Source organism: Grammomys surdaster, unplaced genomic scaffold, assembly GCF_004785775.1.
Source record: "Grammomys surdaster isolate TR1022 unplaced genomic scaffold, NIH_TR_1.0 125178, whole genome shotgun sequence".
NCBI lineage: Eukaryota > Metazoa > Chordata > Mammalia > Rodentia > Muridae > Grammomys > Grammomys surdaster.
In genome coordinates this window covers 620,331-644,611 of record NW_021620070.1, presented here as the reverse complement: position 1 = coordinate 644,611, position 24,281 = coordinate 620,331, and the positions used below count along the sequence as shown (strand labels likewise).

At 38.5% G+C, this 24,281-nt stretch overlaps 1 protein-coding gene and 1 pseudogene across 2 annotated transcripts in view; one reads left to right on the top strand and one right to left on the bottom strand.

Moving 5' to 3' along the window:
- LOC114637101 (coagulation factor VIII) overlaps positions 1–24,281 on the bottom strand; it is a 99,572-nt gene that overhangs the window by 44,536 nt on the left and 30,755 nt on the right. Inside the window, exons 7-9 of the mRNA XM_028785254.1 lie at positions 11,259–11,352; positions 7,086–7,300; positions 3,678–3,828 (exon numbers count right to left, since the gene is read on the bottom strand). Coding sequence (XP_028641087.1) covers positions 3,678–3,828; positions 7,086–7,300; positions 11,259–11,352 — 460 coding nt within the window. The remainder of the gene's footprint in view (positions 1–3,677; positions 3,829–7,085; positions 7,301–11,258; positions 11,353–24,281) is intronic.
- LOC114637105 lies at positions 11,993–12,594 on the top strand (annotated as a pseudogene). The gene has a single exon (XR_003713724.1). The product of XR_003713724.1 is annotated as a COMM domain-containing protein 4 pseudogene (transcript).

Genomic DNA, 24,281 nt, shown 5'->3' with positions numbered 1-24,281 from the left:
ACACAATTTACAGATTAGGACAGGTTAGTTCTGCTGAGACAGAACAGGCTCGACCTTAATAATTCCTGTATCTCAAAGGTCTGTCAGATGATCCTGGGCCAGAAGTCTGAAGACTAATGCTCCAAGTTCCTGACTTACTGGGGTTTTATAGGTAGGGAGCTGTCTCTACAATTTATCTCAATTCTGGAAGCTATGTTAGGCTTCTGATATCTTCAGATATGTTGGTCATTCTCAGATTTCTGACAGGGTTGAACTACTACTTATAGTCTCATAGCCAACCCAAGCTATTTACTTTGAGAGAACAGATTTGAGAGGATGGCTTTCAGATGGCATAGAATCTAAAGCCAGGACATAAGTCAGGTGCAGATTTATGGTCTTTTAAGTTAGGATAGAGGACAGTGTTCTATTTTATTGACAAAAAAGTTGGACTGGTTGTTAGGTCTATCTTATATTTTATAAATTACAAAATGGTAATACTTATACTCAATTTATAACTGAGATAAAAGAGTCTTTTAAGTGAACAGAAAGGGGAAAGTGTTGTGGGTGGGCCTGGTGCTGTTTATATTTTAATGCTACTTCTGCTCTCCTGGGAGGGGCTGTGAACAAGGAGTGAGTCATGTACTTAGGGGACTTCTTGTGAACCAATCCCCTAATGAATAAAGGAGCCAATCACTGGGTAAGTAGGAGGGAATTCCAGGTTGGACAGAAGGAGAGAGGAAGCAGGAAAGAGTTAGGGCCTTTTGGATTGGGGATATCGTAAGGGCAAGATGTAGCTACTAGTGTCTCTGGGCTTATGATGAATCCACTAGGATTTGCCACTGGAGGATTTCGATTTACTATGATTTACAAGATTAGCATACTAGTTGTTGCACCCAGAGATTGAGTTACAATTGTTTCTGGAAAAAAAAAGACCCACTTTTAGTCCAGATCTTCTGAGGTGGGAAGATAAACTTTTAATCTAGCTCTTTTTACCTTTAATCTGGGCCACATCTTCTGCTGGAAGCCTACATAAGGGATATGCAAAAAAGAAGTCTCCTTGGCAAGTCCATTCTGTCACTGGCATTAGAGCCTACTTTTTTGAGATTATGGTGTATACTGAAGACCAACTGAGACATCTAGCCTTATGGTACTAAACAGGCACTGGATCCTTGGCCTTTCCCTTGATAAACAGCCATTGTTGGACTAGGTGGACCACAATCTGTAAGTCATTCTAATGAATCTTCTTTATAAATAATCATTTGGTATGTTCTGTTCCTTTAGAGAACCCTAACTAAAACAGTGGACATGTCTGTGAGGGATTGTTTTGATTATTAATTGATGTTGGAGAGCCCATTCCACTGTAGGCAGTATGATTCCTCAGGAAGGTAGTTCTAGGATGTATAAAAAACTAGGTAAGCATGAGCCAGAAAGTGAGCCAATGAAATATTTCACTCAGAATTTGGTAACCACTACTTTACTTTCTGTTTTTATGTATTGTGATGGCTATTCTTGGTTGTCAACTTAACTATAGCTGGAACTAAAATCCCAAAATACATGACATACCTGTAAGGGACTTTTGCTTACTTTTAAGTAGGTCGATCTACTTCTAATCTGAATCTTTGAGTTAGGAAGACACATGTCAAAAGATCCAGATCTTTCAAGATAGGCAAAGACATACTTTTAAATCAGATCTTGAGGCTGGAAAACATAATCTGGGCCACACTTTCCACTGGAAAATTATGTAAAGATATGGAAGAAGGAAGGTTTGCTCTTTGTCTGCTTTTCCTTGCCTTGCTAACACATCTATTCCTTCATTGGTATTAAAACCAACTTCTTCAGGATTCCACCATGTACTGAAGACCAGCTGAAACATCCCAACCTTGTTGACTGAGAAACTAATAGATTACTGGACTTTCTGTTCACAGCCCACCATTGTGGGATTAGCTAGACTGCAGCCTGTAAGTCATTGTAATAAATCTACTTTATCTATATCTATATTGATATATATTAATATCAATATATATGTAGATTTATTCTTTAAGTTCTGTTACTCTAGTGAACATGTGTTTCACTTTTTTAAGATTCCATGTAATGATCTCTCTTTTGTTTTAAAAATTGTCTCTATTAAAATAATGTACTTTCATTGTCCAGACAGGTGCTTACCCTAGTATTTAAAAGAGGCTGTAGTAGGAAATGGAGAAATTATGGATAGAATAATAAAATCATAGATATCTAGTTTATATTACACTAAGGAAATAATAAAGTGCAATATTCTGGTAGGTGGGAAAAAATCAACAACAAAATCCTGATCAAAAGCTAATAAAGGAGAAAAGGAAAAAAATCATATGTGCCATCTGTATTAAATACTACAAATCAGACTCTTGGCAAAATAAGCCATGTCTTTGAGTATATGAAAATATGTAAATTCAACTGAAAGGAATATAAACATCAAAATTCTTAGAACAGAGAGTAAAGTACTATGACTCTAGATTATAATAGGCAAATATTACCAGAAATTCAAATTAAATGTGAGGCTCAGTTTGACTTGAAGTAGAGGCCTAATACTATAAGATAAAGGGCAGAGAATTCATCAGATAGAAGACATATCTTTGAATGTTCTACAATATAACTTTTCAGGGTTCTGTTCTTAGGCAGCTTTTCTGTGATTTTCTATGATTTAAATTTTAGTTACATTATATGAAACTAGCAGAATAATGTGTGCTTATTCCATTTCAACAAGGTCAGGACTTCAAAAGCATATATTTAAAAATGTAATAAGTAAGGTAGTCTTCAAAAGAACTATAATGTTTCCTACTAGTTCTGTATGACAGTCCCCTTTTACTCATACCCACTAGTAATAATGGTCTTATAATTTTTCCAGTTTGATAAATAGGCCATGTTATCTGTATCACTGATAGTCTTTTCTTAGTAGGAAAGTAAGATTAAATTTTTATTATGTTTTTGCTATTCAGATCTGTGTTTATATATAAATAACACATACATATTTTATATGCTGAATTGGGTTCCCCTAATTTTCACGCTGTTGCTTCAAACTCCAGTACTTCCAAATGTGGCTGGATTTAGAGATGCGTCTTTAAAGAGAAAATTAGTTAAAATAAGGTTACTAGTACAGACCTTAAGTTCATTATAATAAGAGACGATTATAATACAGAAAGAGAGGTACAGTGGGAAGACCATGCAAGGGTACAGGGGCAAGTCAACATCTAAAAGCTAAAGAGAGATTGAAGAAGAAACTAAATCTTCTGATACTTTGATCTTAGATTACCTTCTAACACTGTAAGGAGATAAATCTAATAGTTTAGGAAGGCAAATATCATATATATATATATATATATATATATGTGTGTGTGTGTGTGTGTGTGTGTGTGTGTGTGTGTGTTTGTGTGTGTGTGTATATATATATATAGTATATGATTATATAATAAAATATTTTGAAATGAGTTATTTGGTATGGAGTAGTTGGCAAAATGGAGTAAGTAATATAGGACATAAATACAAATTAAAAGGACAGGGTAGCCAAAGAAAAGCAGTCAGTGGATTTTTAAAATATGCATTATATGGTCACAGTTACATATTTATTATAGTCTATATATAACAGATGGTATCTAGACATAAGTTGGGGGTACCAATTTTCCCTTTGTCAGATGTGAATTGAATACAACTTATTCTTCACTTACTGTGCATGATATTAGAGGCCTGGAACCCAGGGTCCTGGGGCTGTGTATCAGCTGCATTGGGGAGGAAGCGTTGCATGTTCTCTGTGATGTACCAGCTTTGGTTCTCATCAAATAGAGAAAACAGGATGACATTTCTCTTGTCTGACATCATCTGTTAATAACATTTATTAAAATGGAGAAGGAAATGTCACTCATACTATAGGTAGGAGCTAGAAGCCCAGAATAAAGGGATAGCATATAGTATACTATTAAGACATGTATTGGAAGAGGGATGGGCATTTTGAGTGATGAGTGTATGTTCAGAACTAATGCAACTTCAAGGTAGGAAGGTAAGTGGATCTAGTAAATTTCATTCCTTCTGGACCTAAGATCATACACTGTTATAATTTGTGCCAGTGTTTTCACTTTTCATATGTTTAAAGTAGAGAAATATAGATCTTTAAAACCATCCAAATTCCCTTCGCTTGGTCCTTTTACTGGGGCAGACTTGTAGCTGGTCTGCTCCTGTGAACACACCATATCCTGACCATTCCTAGAGGAACCACTGTACTCAGAGCAGAGACAGGCAGAAACATCAATGGAATACAATTGAAGACCTAGAAATGAGCCCATACATCTATGGTCACTTGATCTTTGACAAAGGAGCTAAAACTGTCCACTGGAAAAAAGACAACATTTTCAACAAATGGTGCTGGTTCAACTGTAGGTCAGCATGTAGAAGAATACAAATCGATCCATTCTTATCTCTTTGTACAAAGCTCAAATCCAAGTGGATTAAAGACCTCAACATAAAACCAGATACACTGAAACTAAATGGCAACCAACAGACTGGGAAAATATCCAAATCTCTATTAATGGGGTACAGAGCTAAACAAAGAACTCTCAACTGACGAAACTCAAATGGCTGAGAAGCATCTAAAGAAATGTTCAACATCCTTACTTATGGGAGCAAATATGGAGACAAAGTGTGGGACAGAAACTGAAGGAGCCGATGTGGATGCCAGGAAGTGCATGCTGACGGGAGCCTGATAATAGCTGTCTCCTTAGAGGTCTGCCAGAGCCTGACATACAGAGGTGGATGCTTGCAGTTAACCATTGAACAGATCATGGGGTTCCCAATGGAGGAGTTAGAAGACTGAAGGAACTGAAGGGTTTGCGGCCCCATGGGGAGAGCAATAATACCAAACAACCAGAGCTCCCAAGGTCTAAACCACCAGCCTGAGAGCACATAGGGAGGGACCCATGGCTCCAGTTGTATATGTAGGGGAGGATAGCCTTGTTGGGCATAGGTGGGAAAGGAGGTCCTTGGTCCTGTAAAGGCTGGATGCCCCAGTGTGGGGGAATTAAAGGGTGGGGAGGTGGGAGTGGGTGGTGGGTAGGGGACATCCTCATAGAAGCAGGAGGAGGGGGGGATGGGATAGGGGGCTTTTGGGTAGGGATGGGGAAAGGGGTTAACATCTGAAATGTAAAATAATGAAATTTCCAATAAAAAAAGAACATCCAAATCAAATAAAATCAATATAACTCCAAATTCTTATCTTGCAAATATCTTTACATAAGGCTACCAGCTTATAGTAAATTTAAAAACTTAAAAGGAAATGACAGGTTGAACACTGAATAATATCATAAAGATTTTGTTTAAAAAAACCCAGGATCTTAGAATACTGCTTTATATAATGAACTAAATTCATTTGTTAGTCACCTGCTAATTGAGTATAAGATTTAATATCTAAACTTCATATGTATAAATGTCATTTTATATGACCCATTGTTACAAAAGCCAAAATGCTGAAGAGGAAATTAGAGAATATATATTTCATTCTAGAAGCTTGTGGAAAAGTAAAATTAGGAAACATTCTTAGGAGAGATATTTGGTCATATACAAATATTAGTTCAAAGTCTTAGTACTCTGGATCCAAATGTTACGCCTGTATCCAAATAAATGTGCTTTGTGCATTAAACCTATGAAACTCCTTCTAACAAGTAGAAATTTATGCGTCCTAAGTAGGAAAATGAATTCATAGTCAAGCCTCAAAGTATGGCAGTAAGTTCTTCTGGAGCCAAGAAGTGAGATTTTTGTAAAGAACTAAATTTTTCTTACTCAGATAATTTTCTAAAGCAGTAGAAATAGTTTACATTCTAACCACAATCTAAGATAATTTTCTATTTTCCTCTATTTTGTTCAACAAATATTGGCTCCTTACTAAATGTCACATACTGTTGTAGATGCTAGAAATGTATTATTTTTGTTTTCGGGCAGGGTTTTGCTCATATGTCAGGCTGGCTTTGAGAAAACTCACCTAACTCAGTCTCCCCTGTACTGAGGTTGAAGGCATGTGCAACCAATATGGCTAATTTTAAGGTGCTTTTGATTCATCCATAATGAGATGTTCAGGAAAGAAACAGGCTGTAGACATAAGTTCGTAGGTTTTAAAATTTGTAGAGGCTAGGATGTATTTCAGTTAGTAGAGTGTTTGCCTAGCATGCACAAAGCCATGAGTATAGCTTGACTTTCCTGGACTTGCCAGCGTTATAAATAAAGACAAGGAGAGTTCTAATATAGTTTAAAGTTTAGGCCTTCAGCAGTCTCCCAGCTAGCTCATCTAACTTAACCCAACTATCTTGCCTCTGTTCCACTGCAGTGTCTGTTCTCCTCCCAGAGTGCTCTCTGAATCTCCCCTCTGCTTTCTTCTCCCAGTATCCCTCTCTCTGCCCAGCTTTTAGTTGTCACATCATTACTACAGCCAATCAGATACAATTATAGATTGCCTCTAGGCTAGTGATGAAGGATGGATATTTACAAAATATAAGGCCAGTAATGGGTCATAGAAAAAACAATACCAAGATACTGCCAGCACTTAGCTCTCTGACAACACAGAATTAACAACTGAATATACAGAGACACACCATCACATGTACTTCAACATACAGACCTCATCCCCAGTACTGCATAAGCTGGGCATGGTGTCACATACTATAATTCCAGTATTCACAAGGTATAGGCAAGAGGACCAGATGTCAAAGACCATCTTCAACTAAATAAAGAGTTTGAGGCAAGCCTGGAACACCTGAATCCTTGTCTCAAAAAAACAAAATGTTCATTTAAATGTAGGTGCAATTAGACAGGGCAGACTCCCGGGGGTTGGAGGAAGCAAAATCCCAGATTGGGACTGAGTTAAATAGAAAGAATCTAAGGTCCTAGCTTTCCTGTTTCTTAGAAGACAAGTTACATAGAAAACTCAAATTTAATGAAAGCTAAGTGGAACTCAGCTTAATCACTTTTATTGGGGTATATTTCCTGTAAGTTATAGAGGTACCTATATCAAGAAAGTATAGGGAATATCTAGTTCATAGGCATTTTATTTCACTTTTACTTTCAAATTTGTACTTTGGAAGAAAAGATCTCACCTGGTTTCCCCTTTGATCTACAGATTCTTTGTAGCAGATGAGAAGAGGGCCAATCAGTCCTGAAGCTAGATCTCTCTCAGGGTTAATGAAACTTGAATAATAGCGGGTCAGGCACCGTGGATCTGATTTAGTTGGTCCATCTTCTACTGTAACTGTCCATTTGTACTTGAATATCTCTCCTGGATGAATTGGCAAATCCTTCAAATGCTTTATACCTATCCACATTCAAACCAGAAATAGATTATTAGAATATAATGAGGTACATATTTTGTAATGTTGAATTAAGTTTGGCCCAAACCTGTGTGTGTGTACACACACACACACACACACACACACACATCTCAAGTTCTCTGTGCATTGAAACTGTAACCTAATTGGTATATGGATATTTTTAACCTAACTTGGAAATATATTCTTATAACAAGTAGCATATCATAACAGCCAAACCTCCAGCCCATTAAAGGCTGAAGCTGTGAAAATATTGTATAAAAAACTTGCTGGCTGAATTTAATCAGGCTATTTCTATATCACTTTCTGTTCTCTATCTATAAATATAGTTCTCTCCCTCTCTGTAGTAAGGTGACACATTCTGAATCATTTTTAGTCCAAAATTAATTCATGAATTACTTCAAGTTCAGTGTGTCTAAAGTTCCCCTTTTCATACTAATCATGTTATTTCAAGGGAACTACTAATCCATGTACATTTGAAATTTTTCAGTTAACAGAAAGTAAAATGGCACTGGTAGCAAATTTAAGAATCACATAATTATTTTATACTATAAAAATGGGCTGAGGAGAATTTTCTATAAAACTATAAACATGTATTTTTCTTCTTTCCAGCCCCTGCTCCCAGAATGATGACTCTCAAATCAATTATTTAATAATATATGCCTAGGCCATAAACTTTAGCTTATTCCCTGACCAACTCAAAACTCATTTAATCCATTTGAACTATTCTATGTCTTCCACATGGTTAGTTTACCTCTCCTTCTTTCTTACCATCTTCTTCAGCATCTCTCTCAGCATCTCACTCAGTGTCTCATTTGAATCTCTCCTGTCTCTATCGTGAGTTCAGCTACCTGGTAGTTTATGTCCGTCTCTCTTTATTCTCTCACTCTTTTCCAGAATCCTCTTTCTTCCTGCCGGTGTCTCACCTATTATTTCCTGCCTTAGTTCATTGGCCATTGGCTTTTATAATTGACAGGTGTTGCTTATAAGAGATTCTCTCCAAGATATTCCATGACAAAACCAAATTTACACAATATCTTTCCACAAACCCGGCATTACAAAGGATATTAGCGGGAAAGCTCCAATACAAGGAGGGAAATTACACCCTAGACAGAGCAAGAAAGTAATCCTCTTCCAACAAATTCAAAAGAAGATAGCCACACAAAGATAATTCCACCTCTAATAACAAAAATAACAAGAAGCAACAATCACTGTTCCTTAATATTTCTTAACATCAATGGACTCAATTCCCCAATAAAAAGACATAGGCTAACGGACTGGATACATAAACAGGTCCCAGCATTTTGCTGCATACAGGAAACTCACCTCAGTGACAAAGACAGATACTACCTTAGAGTAAAAGGCTGGAAAACAATTTTTCAAGCAAATGGTCCTAAGAAACAAGCTGGAATAGCCATTCTAAAACCTCCAGCCCGAGAACACAAAGGGAGGGACTCATGGCTCCACTTGTATAGGTAGTTGAGGGTGGCCTTGTCAGGCATCAGTGGAAGTGGAGGGCCTTAGTACCCAATAGTTTGGATTCCCTAGTGTTGGGGAATTTGAGGGCAGGGAGGCGGGAATGGGAGGATGGTGGGAGCACACCCTCAGAAACTCCCAGAATTATATGGATTAGATATGATAGAGACAGGCCACCAGAAGACTAGATTCCAGAATTCAAACAAAAAATATCTTGATACTAAAATTTGTTTTGAGATTGTATATTGCAGAATACACAGCCTTGATGTATCTACTCAGCAAGCAAGCTGAGCAGAACTGCTCAAACCTCTGATGTCCTGGAATCTCAGCTGAATGCAGTAAAAACACAGGCGTCAGAGGCTTACCAATTTACTTTTCCCCCTGCCCCTCTTCTAATATCTCAATGCTCATAATCAGCTTGAAGAAGTTAATGAAGAGTCAGCGCCCCTATTCCCTGGGCTTGGGGACTGAGGTGGTTAACATTGGGCTGTCTTTCCAGGGAAAGGTGGTAGTTTTGTTGGAACAGGGAGGAATAGCTAGGATTTATTGCATAGCCATAACCTACTGGTAGAAATCTGTATAATTGTTATTAAGCTGAAGTTATAATTTCTTAAATGATACAAAATTTACTTTGATTTCAACTTTAAGGTTTTCATTGGTAAGAGTTTCTTATTGATATAGAAGTGAGATTAATATTGTTACTCTCATAGGCATTGTGCCTATATAACACATTTAGGAACACAAGGCTTAGACCCAGTCCTTCTTTAACTTTTTTAACTGATTTGAGATGATTAGCCTGTGAGTTAAGGGCCTATAGCAAATTCATGGCTCTGAGTTTATTGTTAGGGTGTTTTCTATATTTTATTTAGAAATAGCTGAGAGGAGTTAACAGACAACAGTCTAGATTGCCTTACATGGATAGTTGGTTTTCAAAATGTCAGAAGTCCATAAAAGTGATGTTACAAACATTTCTGCATTAAAGTTCATTTTGAATAGAGACCTATCTGCTCCGGACATCTTCCTGTCTTGGATTCTAAGAAGAAATTGAGCGTCTTTAGAGTTACTCCAGTTGTGGTGAGACAGCCACTAGGCAAGAATTGCCTCTTTTCATCTATAGACAAATTACTGTCCTGAAAAGGACACACTTGTGGAATAGTCGACTGATTATATCTGCCAAGACAGAGTAATCAGCCCTTAATAATTCTGCATCACTAGGTCTGTCAGAAGGTCCTGGGCCAGAAGGCTGAAGATCGGATGCTCCAACGTTTTGTAGTATAGGGACTGTCCAGGTGTTCAGCGGTCTCTATAAATTGGCTAAGTTTTAGAAGCTATGCTTTGTGGTTCCTATAATTTCAGTCAATTCAGTCATTCTGGATTTCTGACAGGGTTGAAGATTTATAGTCTCATAGCCAATCCCGGATATTTACATTGAGAGAAAAGACTTGAGAGGATAGGATGGCTTTCAGCTGACATTCATTCTAAAGCCAAGAAAAAAGCCAGGTTCAGAACTAAGTCTTTTAGTTAGGAGAGATGACAGAGGTTCTGGTTGGTCAACAAAATGATGGACTGGGTATTAGGTGTATCTTGTACCTTACTAATACAAATTGGAATAGTTATGCTCTAATTGTTTTTGAGAGAAAACTTTTATCTCAACAGGAAGAGTGATATGTAGGAGGAGCTACGGTGGGAGGAGTAAGGAGAGGAAGAGGAGGAGTTGAGAGAGGAGGAGGAGCTAGGAGACAAGGGGGCAGGGAGGCAAACATGGAGGCGGATGTTCGAGTGTCTCCGCAGGTCAAAGATAGTTGGTATATCTAGGTTGGGTATTGGATTATGCTTCTGATTGTATGGGCATCTTGTTATTTAGCATTACCAAATTTATAAAGCCTTTGATTAACATTTTTAAAAAATAGTAATAATAAAAAAATACACATTAAAAAAGAAATTAGAAGATAATATTTAAGTAATTATAGGCTGAATAATAATATATTATTTAAACAATATTAAAATACTTTAATTAAATAATTAAGAAATAATTAAATAATTGTACAGAAATGGAATAAAGATTTCTGCAAAGGCAAAAAAAAGAGAATCTCTCTATGCTTTTCATAACATATTAGTTTAAAAAGGTTTACCTCTTATTACAAGTAATAGAAGTAATAAAAATATTTGTATACTCTTACATAAGGAAGAATAATCTATTTTATTTTAAAAATAAAATTATTAGGACTGTGGACAAGAAAAGAACAACAGCATATTATCTAGTTCTATGGTAAATATATTTGTAAAATGATCTTGTATTACTAAAATGGTATAAATGCTACCTTTGTATTTATTGTTTTTAGAATAAATGTTTAGACAAAGTGGAGAAGAATTATGTAAAATTATTATGAAAATAGTGTGTCAACAGATGGAGTTGTACCTCAAGTATATCTACATCAAGAAAGACCAATAAACTGAGATCCTAATTACCTCTTGGCAATCTCCTTGCATGTAGAGGGCTGACATCAGTGATTCCATGAGGGTAAATATTATATGGTCGGCTTGCTTGATTCTTAAATATAATCTGAAAGTACAAGTGAGATATGAGATCAAGTCCTAGGATGACTAGGTTCAACAAGAAAACTGTGCTAGCTCTAGAAAATCAAAAGCTGCCTGTATCTCTATTATAGGTCTGAGCTGTAAATAAAACACAATATATTTGCTCAGTTCATGAAAAGGAAGCCCAGGGAGCTGGTTGGATTTGTCATAGCCTTTTCAATTTCACTTCCTTTAGCAAGTATTGCCTGCATCTCGCACACAAAGTGAAACCTGGGCATTTGCTAAGGCTACAGCCTCTCCTCAATCTTTCTGTATTCTTGGCACTTAACACACAATACTTGAGAAGAAGATAGTGATTCAGGTTATAAGAGTTATCACTTAATAAGCAGGTATACCTAGAAAACAATTTACAGCCTCAAGCAAGGGTGGCAGGTGACACTGTCAGATTATAAAAGCTTTAAACATGATAAAAAAAAAGCAGTAAAATTGAAACAGCACTGAATGCTTGAAGACTACCTCTAGATCTGAGCATATGGTTTGTATTTAAAAGTTAATGAAAGAAAAAAAGTAATCAAAAAGTTCTGGGAGAATATGTATACCAGTCTAAATAGTGAGTAGTTAAAAAAGATTGTGAGGGAAGAAGTCCTGGATTGGGTGTCCTGACATCATGAGGTTCCGGTTCTGTGGTGATCTGGACTGTCCCGACTGGGTCCTGGCAGAGATTAGCACACTGGCCAAAATTTCCTCTGTGAAGCCGCGGCTGCTGTGTAGCCAGGTGCTAAAGGAGCTTCTGGGGCAGGGGATTGATTATGAGAAGATCCTGAAGCTGACTGCTGATGCCAAGTTTGAGTCTGGAGACGTGAAGGCCACCATCGCAGTGCTGAGTTTCATCCTCTCTAGTGCAGCCAAGCATAGTGTGGACAGCGATTCCTTGTCCAGTGAACTGCAGCAGCTGGGGCTGCCCAAAGAGCACGCCACCAGCCTGTGCCGCTGTTATGAAGAGAAGCAGAGCCCCCTACAGGAGCACCTTCGGGCCTGCAGCCTACGTGTGAACAGGCTAGCCAGCGTGGGCTGGCGGGTAGACTACTCCCTGAGTTCCAGCCTGCTTCATTCTGTGGAGGAGCCCATGGTACACCTGCAGCTACAGGTTGCGCCCGCTCCAGGTACCCCGACCCAACCTATTTCCATGTCGCTCTCAGCAGACAAGTTCCAGCTGCTCCTGGCAGAACTAAAGCAAGCACAGACCCTGATGACTGCTTTGGGCTGAGAAGGGTGTTCTTCTGTGGAGCCGCCCTTCGTGAACTGAGTGACTTCCCTCCACACTCCTCTTGCAAGGGCCTGACCTCTTGAGTCCTGGGTAGGGAGGGCTACTAAGCATCTTCCCCAGAATTGCCTTCTTTCTTTTGAAAGGAAGTACTTGTCAACCATTTTTATGGGCAAGAAGAATAAACAAGCGTACAGTGTGAAAAAAAAGATTGTGAGTGTGATTGGTCACATGACATTTTTCCATATACTCATTATATATGAATTGGTTTTATTTCTGCAATATTTATAAATTTTAAAAGATTCTGTCCATTGGAGACAAGGCTAAATTTTGAACGATCACAGAAATTCAAACCATCTTTTCTTTTAAAAAAGATTTATTTTATTTATGTGTATGAATGTTTTGCCTATATGTATGTATGTGTACCACATTTATGCCTGGTACCCATGGAGGTCAGCAGAGGCCTTTGGATTCTCTGGGACTAGAGATAAAAATGGCTTTAAGGCCTTTTGGCTGGGGCAGACACCTGGCTGGTCTGCTCCTAGCAGATACCTTATCCTGAACCTTACCAGAGCAGCAGTGGTGTAACCACTGCACTCAGAGCAGCTGAGGAACCACTGCACTTGGAGCAGCAGAGGAACCACTCAGAGCAGCAGGATTTCAGGATCTCAGAGGCAGCCTGAGTCCCAGCAGTTCTTCCACCCAGGAGCTCAGAATAACAGGAAAACAGAGACAACTGGAATCTGAAGAGTTCTGACACAAGCAAGATAACTGGAAAGATAGTCTCCAGTCAGAGACAGTGAGTGCAGGTAGCACTAGAGATAACCAGATGGTGAAAGACAAGCATGAGAACATAAGCAACAGAAACCAAGGTTACCCGGCACCATCACAAGCCAGTTCTCCCACCATAGCAAGTCCTGGACACCCCATCACACCAGAAAAGCAGGAATCAGACTTAAAATCACTTCTCATGATGATGATAAGGGACTTTAAGAAGGACATAAACAACTCCCTTAAAGAAATACAGGAGAACACAGGTAAACAGGTAGAAGCCCTTAAATAGGAAACACAAAAATCCCTTACAGAATTGCAAGAAAACACAACCAAACAGGTGAAGGAATTAAACAAAACCATCCAGGATCTAAAAATGGAAGTAGAAACAATAAAGAAATCTCAAACGGAGACTACTCTGGAGATAGAAAACCTTGGGAAAAGATATGGAGTCATAGATGCAAGCATCACCAACAGAGTACAAGAGATAGGAGAGAGAATCTCATGTGCAGAAGATACCATGGAAAACATTGACACAACTGTCAAAGAAAAGGCAAAATGAAAAAAGCTCCTAACCCAAAACATCCAGAAAATCCAGGACACAATGAGAAGACCAAAACTAAGGATAATAGGTATAGATGAGAGTGAAGATTCCCAACGTAAAGGGCCAGTAAATATCTTCAACAAAGTTATAGAAGAAAACATCCCTAACCTAAAGAAAGAGATGCCCATGAACATACAAGAATCCTACAGAACTACAAATAGACTAGACCAGAAAAGAAATTCTTCCCGTCACATAATAATCAAAACACCAAATGCATAAAACAAAGAAAAAAATACTAAAAGCTGTAAGGGAAAAAGGTCAAGTAACATATAAAGGCAGACCTATCAAAATTACACCAGACTTCTCACCAGAGACTATAAAAGCCAGAAGAGCCTGGACTGACATCATACAGACCCTAAGAGAACACAAGTGCCAGCCCAGATCACTATACCCAGCAAAACTCTCAATCACTATAGATGGTGAAACCAAGATACTCCATGACAAAACCAAATTTACACAATATCTTCCCAAAAATCCAGCATTACAAAGGATAATACATGGAAAACTCCAACACAAGGAGAGAAACTACAACCTAGAAAAAGCAAGAAAGTAATCTTCCAACAAACCAAAAAGGATAGCTACACAAACATAATTACACCTCTAATAACAAAAAAATAACAGGAAGCAACAATCACTTTTCCTTAATATCTCTTAACATCAATGGACTCAATTCCCCAATAAAAAGACATAGACTAACAGACTGGATATGCAAACAGGACACAGAATTTTGCTGCATATAGGAAACACACCTCAGCAACAAAGACAGACACTATCTCAGAATAAAAGGATGGAAAACAATTTTCCAAGCAAATAGTCCCAAGAAAAAAGCTGGAGTAGCCTTTCTAATTTGGAATAAAATGGACTTTCAACCAAAACTTATCAAAAAAATAAGGAAGGACACTTCATACTCATCAAAGGAAAAATCTACCAAGATGAACTCTCAATTCTGAACATCTATGCTCCAAATGCAATGGCACCCTCATTCATGAAAGCAACTTTACTAAACATGAAAGTACACATTGCACCTCACACAATAACAGTGGGAGATTTCAACACCCCACTCTCAGCAATGGACAGATCATGGAAACAGAAACTAAACAGAGACTGTAAGAGTAAAAATTAAAAACAACTTGGCAAAGACCGCCGGACGGCTTGCTGAGCTTGCTGAGAATAGCCATAATAAAAATATCAAGCCCCTCTAGGGACGAGGTGACCAAAAATGTAGAAACAACCAAAGACATATCTTGACCAGTCTAAACATGCCCAAGTGAGTAATGGGCCACCTGGTGTTTATCCTAGAAGGTCTGAGGTTTCATGGTCAAAAATAGTGGGCCATCCAGCCAGTCAAAATGATTGCTTACGCAAAGTGCTGATGTTTGAAATATCCAATTATATGTAACCGCGCCAGAATTTCCCACTTTTCCCTTCCCCCTTGGGCCTCCCCCTATAAAAGTTCTAAACTTCCTGGGGTCTTCATCGAAATTCTCTCCCCTGTGTGGGATGAGTTTCGATCCAGGGGCCCTTGTTAGTAAACTGCCTTTTGCCATTTGCATCGAGTCAGTCTCTCGTGTCTCCTTGGGTGCACACTGATCGGGATTTGAGTTGGGGGTCCTCTTCGTGGGTCCTTACAAGACACAGTGGAATTAACAGAAGTAATGAACCAAATGGATTTAACAGATATCTATAGAACATTTTATACTAAAACAAAAGAATATACCTTTTTCTCAGCACCTCATGGAACCTTCTCAGAAATGGATCATATAATTGGTCACAAAGCAGGCCTCAACAGATACAAAAATATAGAAATAATCCCTTGCATCCTATCAGGTCACCATGGACTAATGCTGGTCTTCAATAATGACAAAGACAATGGAAAGCCCACATACACGTGGAAACTGAACAATGCTCTATTCAATGATGACTTGGTCAAGGAAGAAATAAAGAAAGAAATTAAAGACATTTTAGAATTTGATGAAAATGAGGACACATCATACCAAAACATGTGGGACTCCATGGAAGCAGTGCTAAGAGGAAAACTCATAGCTCTAAGTGCCTACAAAAAGAAACTGAAAGCTCTAGAACAAAAAGAAGCAAACACAACCAAGAGATGTAGAAGGCAGGAAATAACCAAACTCAGGACTGGAATCAACCAAGTAGAAACGAAATGAACTATACAAAGTATCAACAAAACCAGGAGCTGGTTCATTGAGAAAATCAACAAGATAGATAAACCCTTACCCAGACTAACCAGAGGTCACAGAGACAGTATCCAAATTAATAAAATTAGAACTGAACAGGGAGACATAACAACAGAAACTGAGGAAATTCAAAAAATCATCAGATCCTACTGCAAAAGCCTATACTCAACAAAACTGGAAAATATGGATGAAATGGACAATTTTCTAGACAGATACCAGGTACCAAAGTTAAATCAGGAGCAGATAAACCATCTAAACAGTCCCATAACCCCTAAAGAAATAGCACCATTCATTAAAAGTCTCCCGACGAAAAAAAGCCCAGGGTCAGAGGGTTTTAGTGCAGAATTCTATCAGACATTCAGGGAAGACCTAATACCAATTCTCTTCAAACTATTTCACAAAATAGAAACAGAAGGAATACTACCAATTTCGTTGTATGAAGCCACAATTATGCTCATACCTAAACCACAGAAAGACACAACAAAGAAAGAAAACTTCAGACCAATCTCCCTTATGAATATCGATGTAAAAATACCCAATAAAATTCTCACAAACCAAATCCAAGAACACATCAAAACAATCATCCATCGTGATCAAGTAGGCTTTATCCCAGGAATGCAGGGATGGTTCAATATTCGGAAATCCATCAATGTAATCCACTATATAAACAAACTGAAAAAAAAAACACATGATCATCTCACTAGATGCTGAGAAAGCATTTGACAAAATTCAACATCCCTTCATGGTAAAAGTCTTGGAAAGATCAGGAATTCAAGGCCCATACCCAAAAATACCAAAAGCAATGTACAGCAATCCAGTAACCACCATCAAACTAAATGGAGAGAAACTTGAAGCAATCCCACTAAAATCAGGGACCAGAGAAGGCTGTCCACTCTGTCCCGACCTTTTCAATATAGTACTGGAAGTACTAGCCAGAGCAATTAGACAACAAAAAGAAGTCAAAGGGATACAAATAGGAAAGGAAGAAGTCAAAATACCACTATTTGCAAATGATATGATAGTATACTTAAGTGACCACAAAACTTCCACCAGAGAACTCCAAAATCTGATAAACAACTTCAGCAATGTGGCTGGTTATAAAATCAATTGAAACAAATCAGTAGCCTTCCTATAATCAAAAATTAGGGAAATGACACCCTCCTCAATAGTAACAAATAATATAAAATACCTTGGCGGGAGCAAGCAAAAAATTTGTATGACAAGAACTTCAAGTCTCTGAAGAAAGAAATCGAAGATACCAGATGATGGAAAGACCTCCCATGCTCATGGATTGGCAGCATTAATATAGTAAAAATGGCCATCTTGCCAAAAGCAATCTAGAGATTCAATGCAATCCCCATTAAAATCCCAACTCAATTCTTCACAGAGTTAGAAAGAGAAATTCTCAAATTCATCTGGAATAAGAAAAAACCCAGGATACCAAAAATTGTTCTCAACAATAGAAGAACTTCTGGGGGAATCACCATGCCTGACCTCAAGCTGTACAGAGCAGTAGTGATAAAAACTGCATGGTATTGGTACAGGGACAGGCAGGAAGATCAATGGAATATAACTGAGACCCAGAAATGAGCTCACACACTTATGGTCACTTGACCTTTGACAAAGGAGCTAAAACTGTCCAGTAGAAAAAGGACAGCATTTTCAAGAAATGGTGTTGGTTTACCTGGAGGACAACATGTAGCAGAATTCAAATTGATCCATTCTCATCTGCTTGTACAAAGCTCAAGTCCAAGTAGATTAAGGACCTTCCCATAAAACCAGATACACTGAAACTAATAGAAGGTGGGGAAGAACCTCGAATACTTGGGCACAGGGGAAAAGTTCCTGAACAAAACACCAACGGCAGCCGGGCAGTGGTGGTGCACGCCTTTAATCCCAGCACTTGGGAGGCAGAGGCAGGCAGATTTCTGACTTCGAGGCCAGCCTGGTCTACAGAGTGAGTTCCAGGACAGCCAGAACTACACAGAGAAACCCTGTCTTGAAGGAAAACAAAACAAAACAAAACACCAATGGCTTATGTTCTAAGATCGAGAATTGACAAATGGGACCTCATAAAATTGCAAAGGACACAGTCAATAGGACAAAATGGCAACCAACAGATTGGGAAAAGATGTTTACCAATCCTACATGCAACAGAGGGCTAGTAACCAATATATATAAAGAACTCAAGAAATTAGACTTCAGACAACCAAATAATCCTATTAAAAATGGAATATTGAGGTAAACAAAGAATTCTTTTTTTTTTTTTTTAATTTTTTTATTGGATGTTTTATTTACATTTCATATGTTGTCCCCTTACCCCATCCCCCACCCACCCAGGAACCCCCAATCCCCTCACACCTCCTCCTTCTTCTTTGTGGATGTAACCTCTATCTACTCCCCCACTCCCACCTCCCCACCCTCAAAACTCCCACCCCCTGGGGCGTCCAGCCTTCATGAGGTCAAGGATCTCATCTTCCACCTGTGCCCAGCAGGGCCCTTCACTCTTATATATTCAGCTAAGGCCCTGGATCCCTCCATAAGTGCTCCCAGGCTGGTGGTTTAGACCCTGGGAGCTGTGGTTGGTTGGTATTGTTGCTCTCCTCATGGGGCCACAAATCCTTTCAGCTCCTTCAGTCTTCACTCTAACTCCTCCATTGAGAACCCCATGATCACTTCAATGGCTAGTTGTGAGCATCTGCCTCTGAATATGTCAGACTCTTGAAGACCTCTGAGGAGACATCCATATCAGGCTCTTATCAGCATGCACTTCCTGACTTCCACATCAGCATCTACCTTTGGTGACTGCACATGGGATGGATACTCAGGTGGAAAGGTCTTCAGACGGCCCCTCCTTCAGTTTTTGTCCCTCGCTTTGTCTCCATATTTGCTCCCTTGCGTATTTTGTTGCTCCTTCTAAGAAGGACCGAATCACCCCCACTTGGTCTTCATTCTTTATGGACTTCATGTGGCCTGTGAGTTGCATCTTGGGCATTTTAAGGTTCTGGGCTAATATCCAATAATCAGTGAGTGAATACCATGTGTGTTCTTTTGTGATTGGCTTACCTCACTCAGTATGATAATTTCTAGTTCCATCCATTTACCTAGGAACCTCTCAAATTCATTGTTTTTAATAGCTGAGTAATACTCCATTGTGTAAATATACCACATTTTTTTAATCCATTCCTCAGTTGAAGGACATCTGGGTTCTTTCCAGCTCCTGGCTATTATAAATAAGGCTGCTATGAACATAGTTGAGCATATGTCCTTATTATATGTTCGAGCACCTTCTGGGTATATGCCTAGGAGTGGTATAGCTGGATCCTCAGGTAATGCTATGTCCAATTTTCTGAGGAACCGCCACACTGATTTCCAAAGTGGTTGCACCATCTTGCAGTCCCACCAACAATGGAGGAGTGTTCCTCTTTCTCCACACCCTCGCCAGCATCTACTATCACCTGAGTTTTTAATCTTAGCCATTCTGACTGGTGTGAGATGGAATCTCAGGGTTGTTTTGATTTGCATTTCCCTGACGACTAAGGATGCCGAGCATTTCTTTAGGTGCTTCTCGGCCATTCGAGTTTCTTCCATTGAAAATTCTTTGTTAAGCTCTATACCCCATTTTTTAATAGGGTAATTTGGTTGCCTGGAGTCTAATTTCTTGAGTTCTTTGTATATATTGGATATTAGCCCTCTATCAGATGAAGGATTGGTAAAGATCTTTTCCCAATTTGTTGGTTGTCGTTTTGTCCTATTGACAGTGTCCTTTGCCTTACAGAAACTTTGCAATTTTATGAAGTCCCATTTGTCAATTCTCGATCTTAGAGCATATGCCATTGGAGTTCTGTTCAGGAACTTTTCCCCTGTGCCCAAGTATTCGAGGCTTTTCCCCACCTTCTCTTCTATTAGTTTCAGTGTATCTGGTTTTATGTGGAGGTCCTTTATCCACTTAGATTTGAGCTTTGTACAAGGGGATAAGAATGGATCAATTTTCATTCTTCTACATGTTGTCCTCCAGTTGAACCGGCACCATTTGTTGAAAATGCTGTCCTTTTTCCACTGGACAGTTTTAGCTCCTTTGTCAAAGATCAAGTGACCATAGGAGTGTGGGTTCATTTCTGGGTCTTCAATTCTATTCCATTGATCTTCCTGCCTGTCTCTGTACCAATACCAGGTAGTTTTTATCACTATTGCTCTGTAGTACAGCTTGAGGTCAGGGATGGTGATTCCTCCAGAAGTTCTTTTATTGTTGAGAATAGTTTTCGCTATCCTAGGTTTTTTGTTATTCCATATGAATTTGAGAATTTCCTTTTCTAACTCTGTGAAGAATTGAGTTGGGATTTTAATGGGGATTGCATTGAATCTGTAGATTGCTTTTGGCAAGATGGCCATTTTTATTATATTAATCCTGCCAATCCATGAGCATGGGAGATCTTTCCATCTTCTGAGATCTTCTTCAATTTCTTTCTTCAGAGACTTGAAGTTCTTGTCATACAGGTCTTTCACTTGCTTGGTTAGATTCACACCAAGGTATTTCATATTATTTGCAACTATTGTGAAGGGTGTCATTTCCCTAATTTCTTTTTCAGTCTGTTTATCTTTCATGTAGAGGAAGGCTACTGATTTGTTTGAGTTGATTTTATAACCAGCCACTTTGCTGAAGTTGTTTATCAGGTTTAGGAGTTCTCTGGTGGAAGTTTGGGGGTCACTTAAGTATACTATCATATCATCTGCAAATAGCGATATTTTGACTTCTTCCTTTCCTATTTGTATCCCTTTGACTTCTTTTTGCTGTCTAATTGCTCTGGCTAAGACTTCCAGTACTATATTGAATAGGTAGGGGGAGAGTGGGCAACCTTGTCTAGTCCCTGATCTTAGTGGGATTGCTTCAAGTTTCTCTCCATTTAGCTTGATGTTGGCTACTGGTTTGCTGTAAATTGCTTTTACTATGTTTAGGTAGGGGCCTTGAATTCCTGATCTTTCCAAGACTTTTATCATGAAGGGATGTTGAATTTTGTCAAATGCTTTCTCAGCATCTAGTGAGATAATCATATGGTTTTTTTCTTTAAGTTTGTTTATATAGTGGATTACATTGATGGATTTCCGAATATTGAACCATCCCTGCATTCCTGGGATAAAACCTACTTGATCATGATGGATGATTGTTTTGATGTGGTCTTGGATTCGGTTTGCTAGAATTTTATTGAGTATTTTTGCATCGATGTTCATAAGGGAGATTGGTCTGAAGTTCTCTTTCTTTGTTGGGTCCTTGTGGGGTTTGGGAATGAGTGTAATTGTAGCTTCATAGAATGAATTGGGTAGTGTTCCTTCTGTCTCTATTTTGTGGAATAGTTTGAAGAGAATTGGTATTAGGTCTTCCTTGAAGGTCTGATAGAATTCAGCACTAAAACCATCTGGTCCTGGGCTTTTTTTGGTGGGGAGACTTTTAATGACTGCTGCTATTTCCTGAGGGGTTATGGGACTATTTAGATGGTTTATCTGCTCCTGGTTTAATTTTGGTACCTGGTATCAGTCTAGGAAATTGTCCATTTCATCCAGGTTTTCCAGTTTTGTTGAGTATAGGCCTTTGTAGTAGGATCTGATGATTTTTTTAATTTCTTCCGTTTCTGTTGTTATGTCTCCCTTTTCAGTTCTGATTTTATTAATTTGGATACTCTCTCTGTGCCCTCTGGTTAATCTGGCTAACGGTTTATCTATCTTGTTGATTTTCTCAAAGAACCAACTCCTGGTTTTATTGATATTTTGTATTGTTCTTTCAGTTTCTATTTGGTTGATTTCAGCCCTGAGTTTGATTATTTCCTGCCTTCTACTCCTCCTGGGTGTATTTGCTTCTTTTTGTTCTAGGGCTTTTAGTTGTGCAGTCAAGTTGTTAGTGTGTGCTCTTTCCAGTTTCTTTTTGTAGGCACTTAGAGCTATGAGTTTTCCTCTTAGCACTGCCTTCATGGAGTCCCACAAGTTTTGGTATGATGTGTCCTCATTTTCATTGAAATCTAAAAAGTCTTTAATTTCTTTCTTTATTTCTTCCTTGACCAAGTCATCATTGAGTAGAGAGTTGTTCAGTTTCCATGTGCACATGGGTTTTCCATTGGTTTTGTCATTATTAAAGACCAGTCTTATTCCATGGTGATCTGATAAGAGGCAAGGGATTATTTCAATCTTTTTGTATCTGTAGAGGCTTGTTTTGTGACCAATTATATGGTCTATTTTGGAGAAGGTACCATGAGGTGCTGAGAAAAAGGTATATTCTTTTGTTTTAGGATGAAATGTTCTATAGATGTCTGTTAAGTCCATTCGGTTCATAACTTCTGTTAATGTCAAAGTGTCTCGGTTTAGTTTCTGTTTCCATGATCTGTCCATTGCTGAGAGTGGGGTGTTGAAATCCCCCACTATTATTGTGTGAGGTGTAATGTGTGTTTTGAGCTTTAGTAAAGTTTCTTTTATGTATGTAGGTGCCCTTGCATTTGGGGCATAGATGTTCAGAATTGAGAGTTCACCTTGGTAGCTTTTTCCTTTGATGAGTATGAAGTGTCCTTCCTTATCTTTTTTGATTAATTTTGGATGGAAGTCGATTTTATTTGATATTAGAATGGCTACTCCAGCTTGTTTCTTGGGACCATTGGCTTGGAAAATTGTTTTCCACCCTTTTATTCTGAGGTAGTGTCTGTCTTTGTCACTGAGGTGTGTTTCTTGTATGCAGCAAAATTCTGGGTCTTGTTTGTGTATCCAGTCTGCTAGTCTGCGTCTTTTTATTGGGGAATTGAGACCATTGATGTTAAGAGATATTAAGGAAAAATGATTGTGGCTTCCTGTTATTTTTGTTATTAGAGGTAAAGTTATGTTTGTATAGTTATCTTCTTTTGGGGTTGTTGGAAGATTACTTCCTTGCTTTTTCTAGGTTGTAGTTTCCCTCCTTGTGTTGGCGTTTTCCATCCATTATCCTTTGAAGTGCTGGGTTTGTGGGAAGATATTGTGCAAATTTGGTTTTGTCATGGAATATCTTGGTTTCACCATCTATATTGATTGAGAGTTTTGCTGGGTATAGTAATCTGGGCTGGCAATTGTGTTCTCTTAGGGTCTGTATGATGTCCGTCCAGGCTCTTCTGGCTTTTATAGTCTCTGGTGAGAAGTCTGGTGTAATTCTTATAGGTCTGCCTTTATATGTTACTTGACCTTTTTCCCTTACTGCTTTTAGTATTTTTTCTTTGTTTTGTGCATCTGATGTTTTGATTATTATGTGACGGGAGGTATTTCTTTTCTGGTCTAGTCTATTTGGTGTTCTGTAGGCTTCTTGTATGTTTATGGGCATCTTGTTCTTTAGGTTAGGGAAGTTTTCCTCAATAATTTTGTTGAAGATATTTACTGGCCCTTTAAGTTGGGAATCTTCATTCTCATCTATACCTATTATCCTTAGGTTTGGTCTTCTCATTGTGTCCTGGATTTCCTGGATGTTTTGAGTTAGGAGTTTTTTGCGTTTTGCATTTTCTTTGACAACTGTGTCAATATTTTCCACCGTATCTTCTGCATTTGAGATTCTCTCTTCTATCTCTTGTATTCGGTTGGTGATGCTTGCGTCTGTGACTCCTGATCTCTTTCTTAGGTTTTCTATCTCCATGGTTGTCTCCCTTTGAACTTTCTTTATTGTTTCTATTTCTAGTTTCAGATCCTGAATGTTTTTGTTTAATTCCTTCTTTGTGTTTTCTTCCATTTCTTTAAGGGATTTCTGTGATTCCTCTTTAAGGGCTTCTATCTGTTTACTTGTACTCTCCTGTATTTCTTTAAGGGAGTTACTTAATTCCTTCTTATAATCCTCTATCATCATCATGAGAAGTGATTTTAATTCTGAATCCTGCTTTTCAGGTGTGATGGGGTGTTCAGGGCTTGCTATATTGGGAGAATTGGGCACTGATGATGCCAAGAAACTTTGGTTTCCGTTGCTTATGTTCTTGCGCTTGCCTTTCGCCATCTGGTTAACTCTAGTGGTACCTGCCCTCACTGTGTAAAACTGGAGTCTGTATTTCCAGTTATCTTGCTTATTGCAGAGCTCCTCAGAGTCCAGAGGTCTCTGTGGTCTTATGCTCCTAATCTCCTGGGTGGAA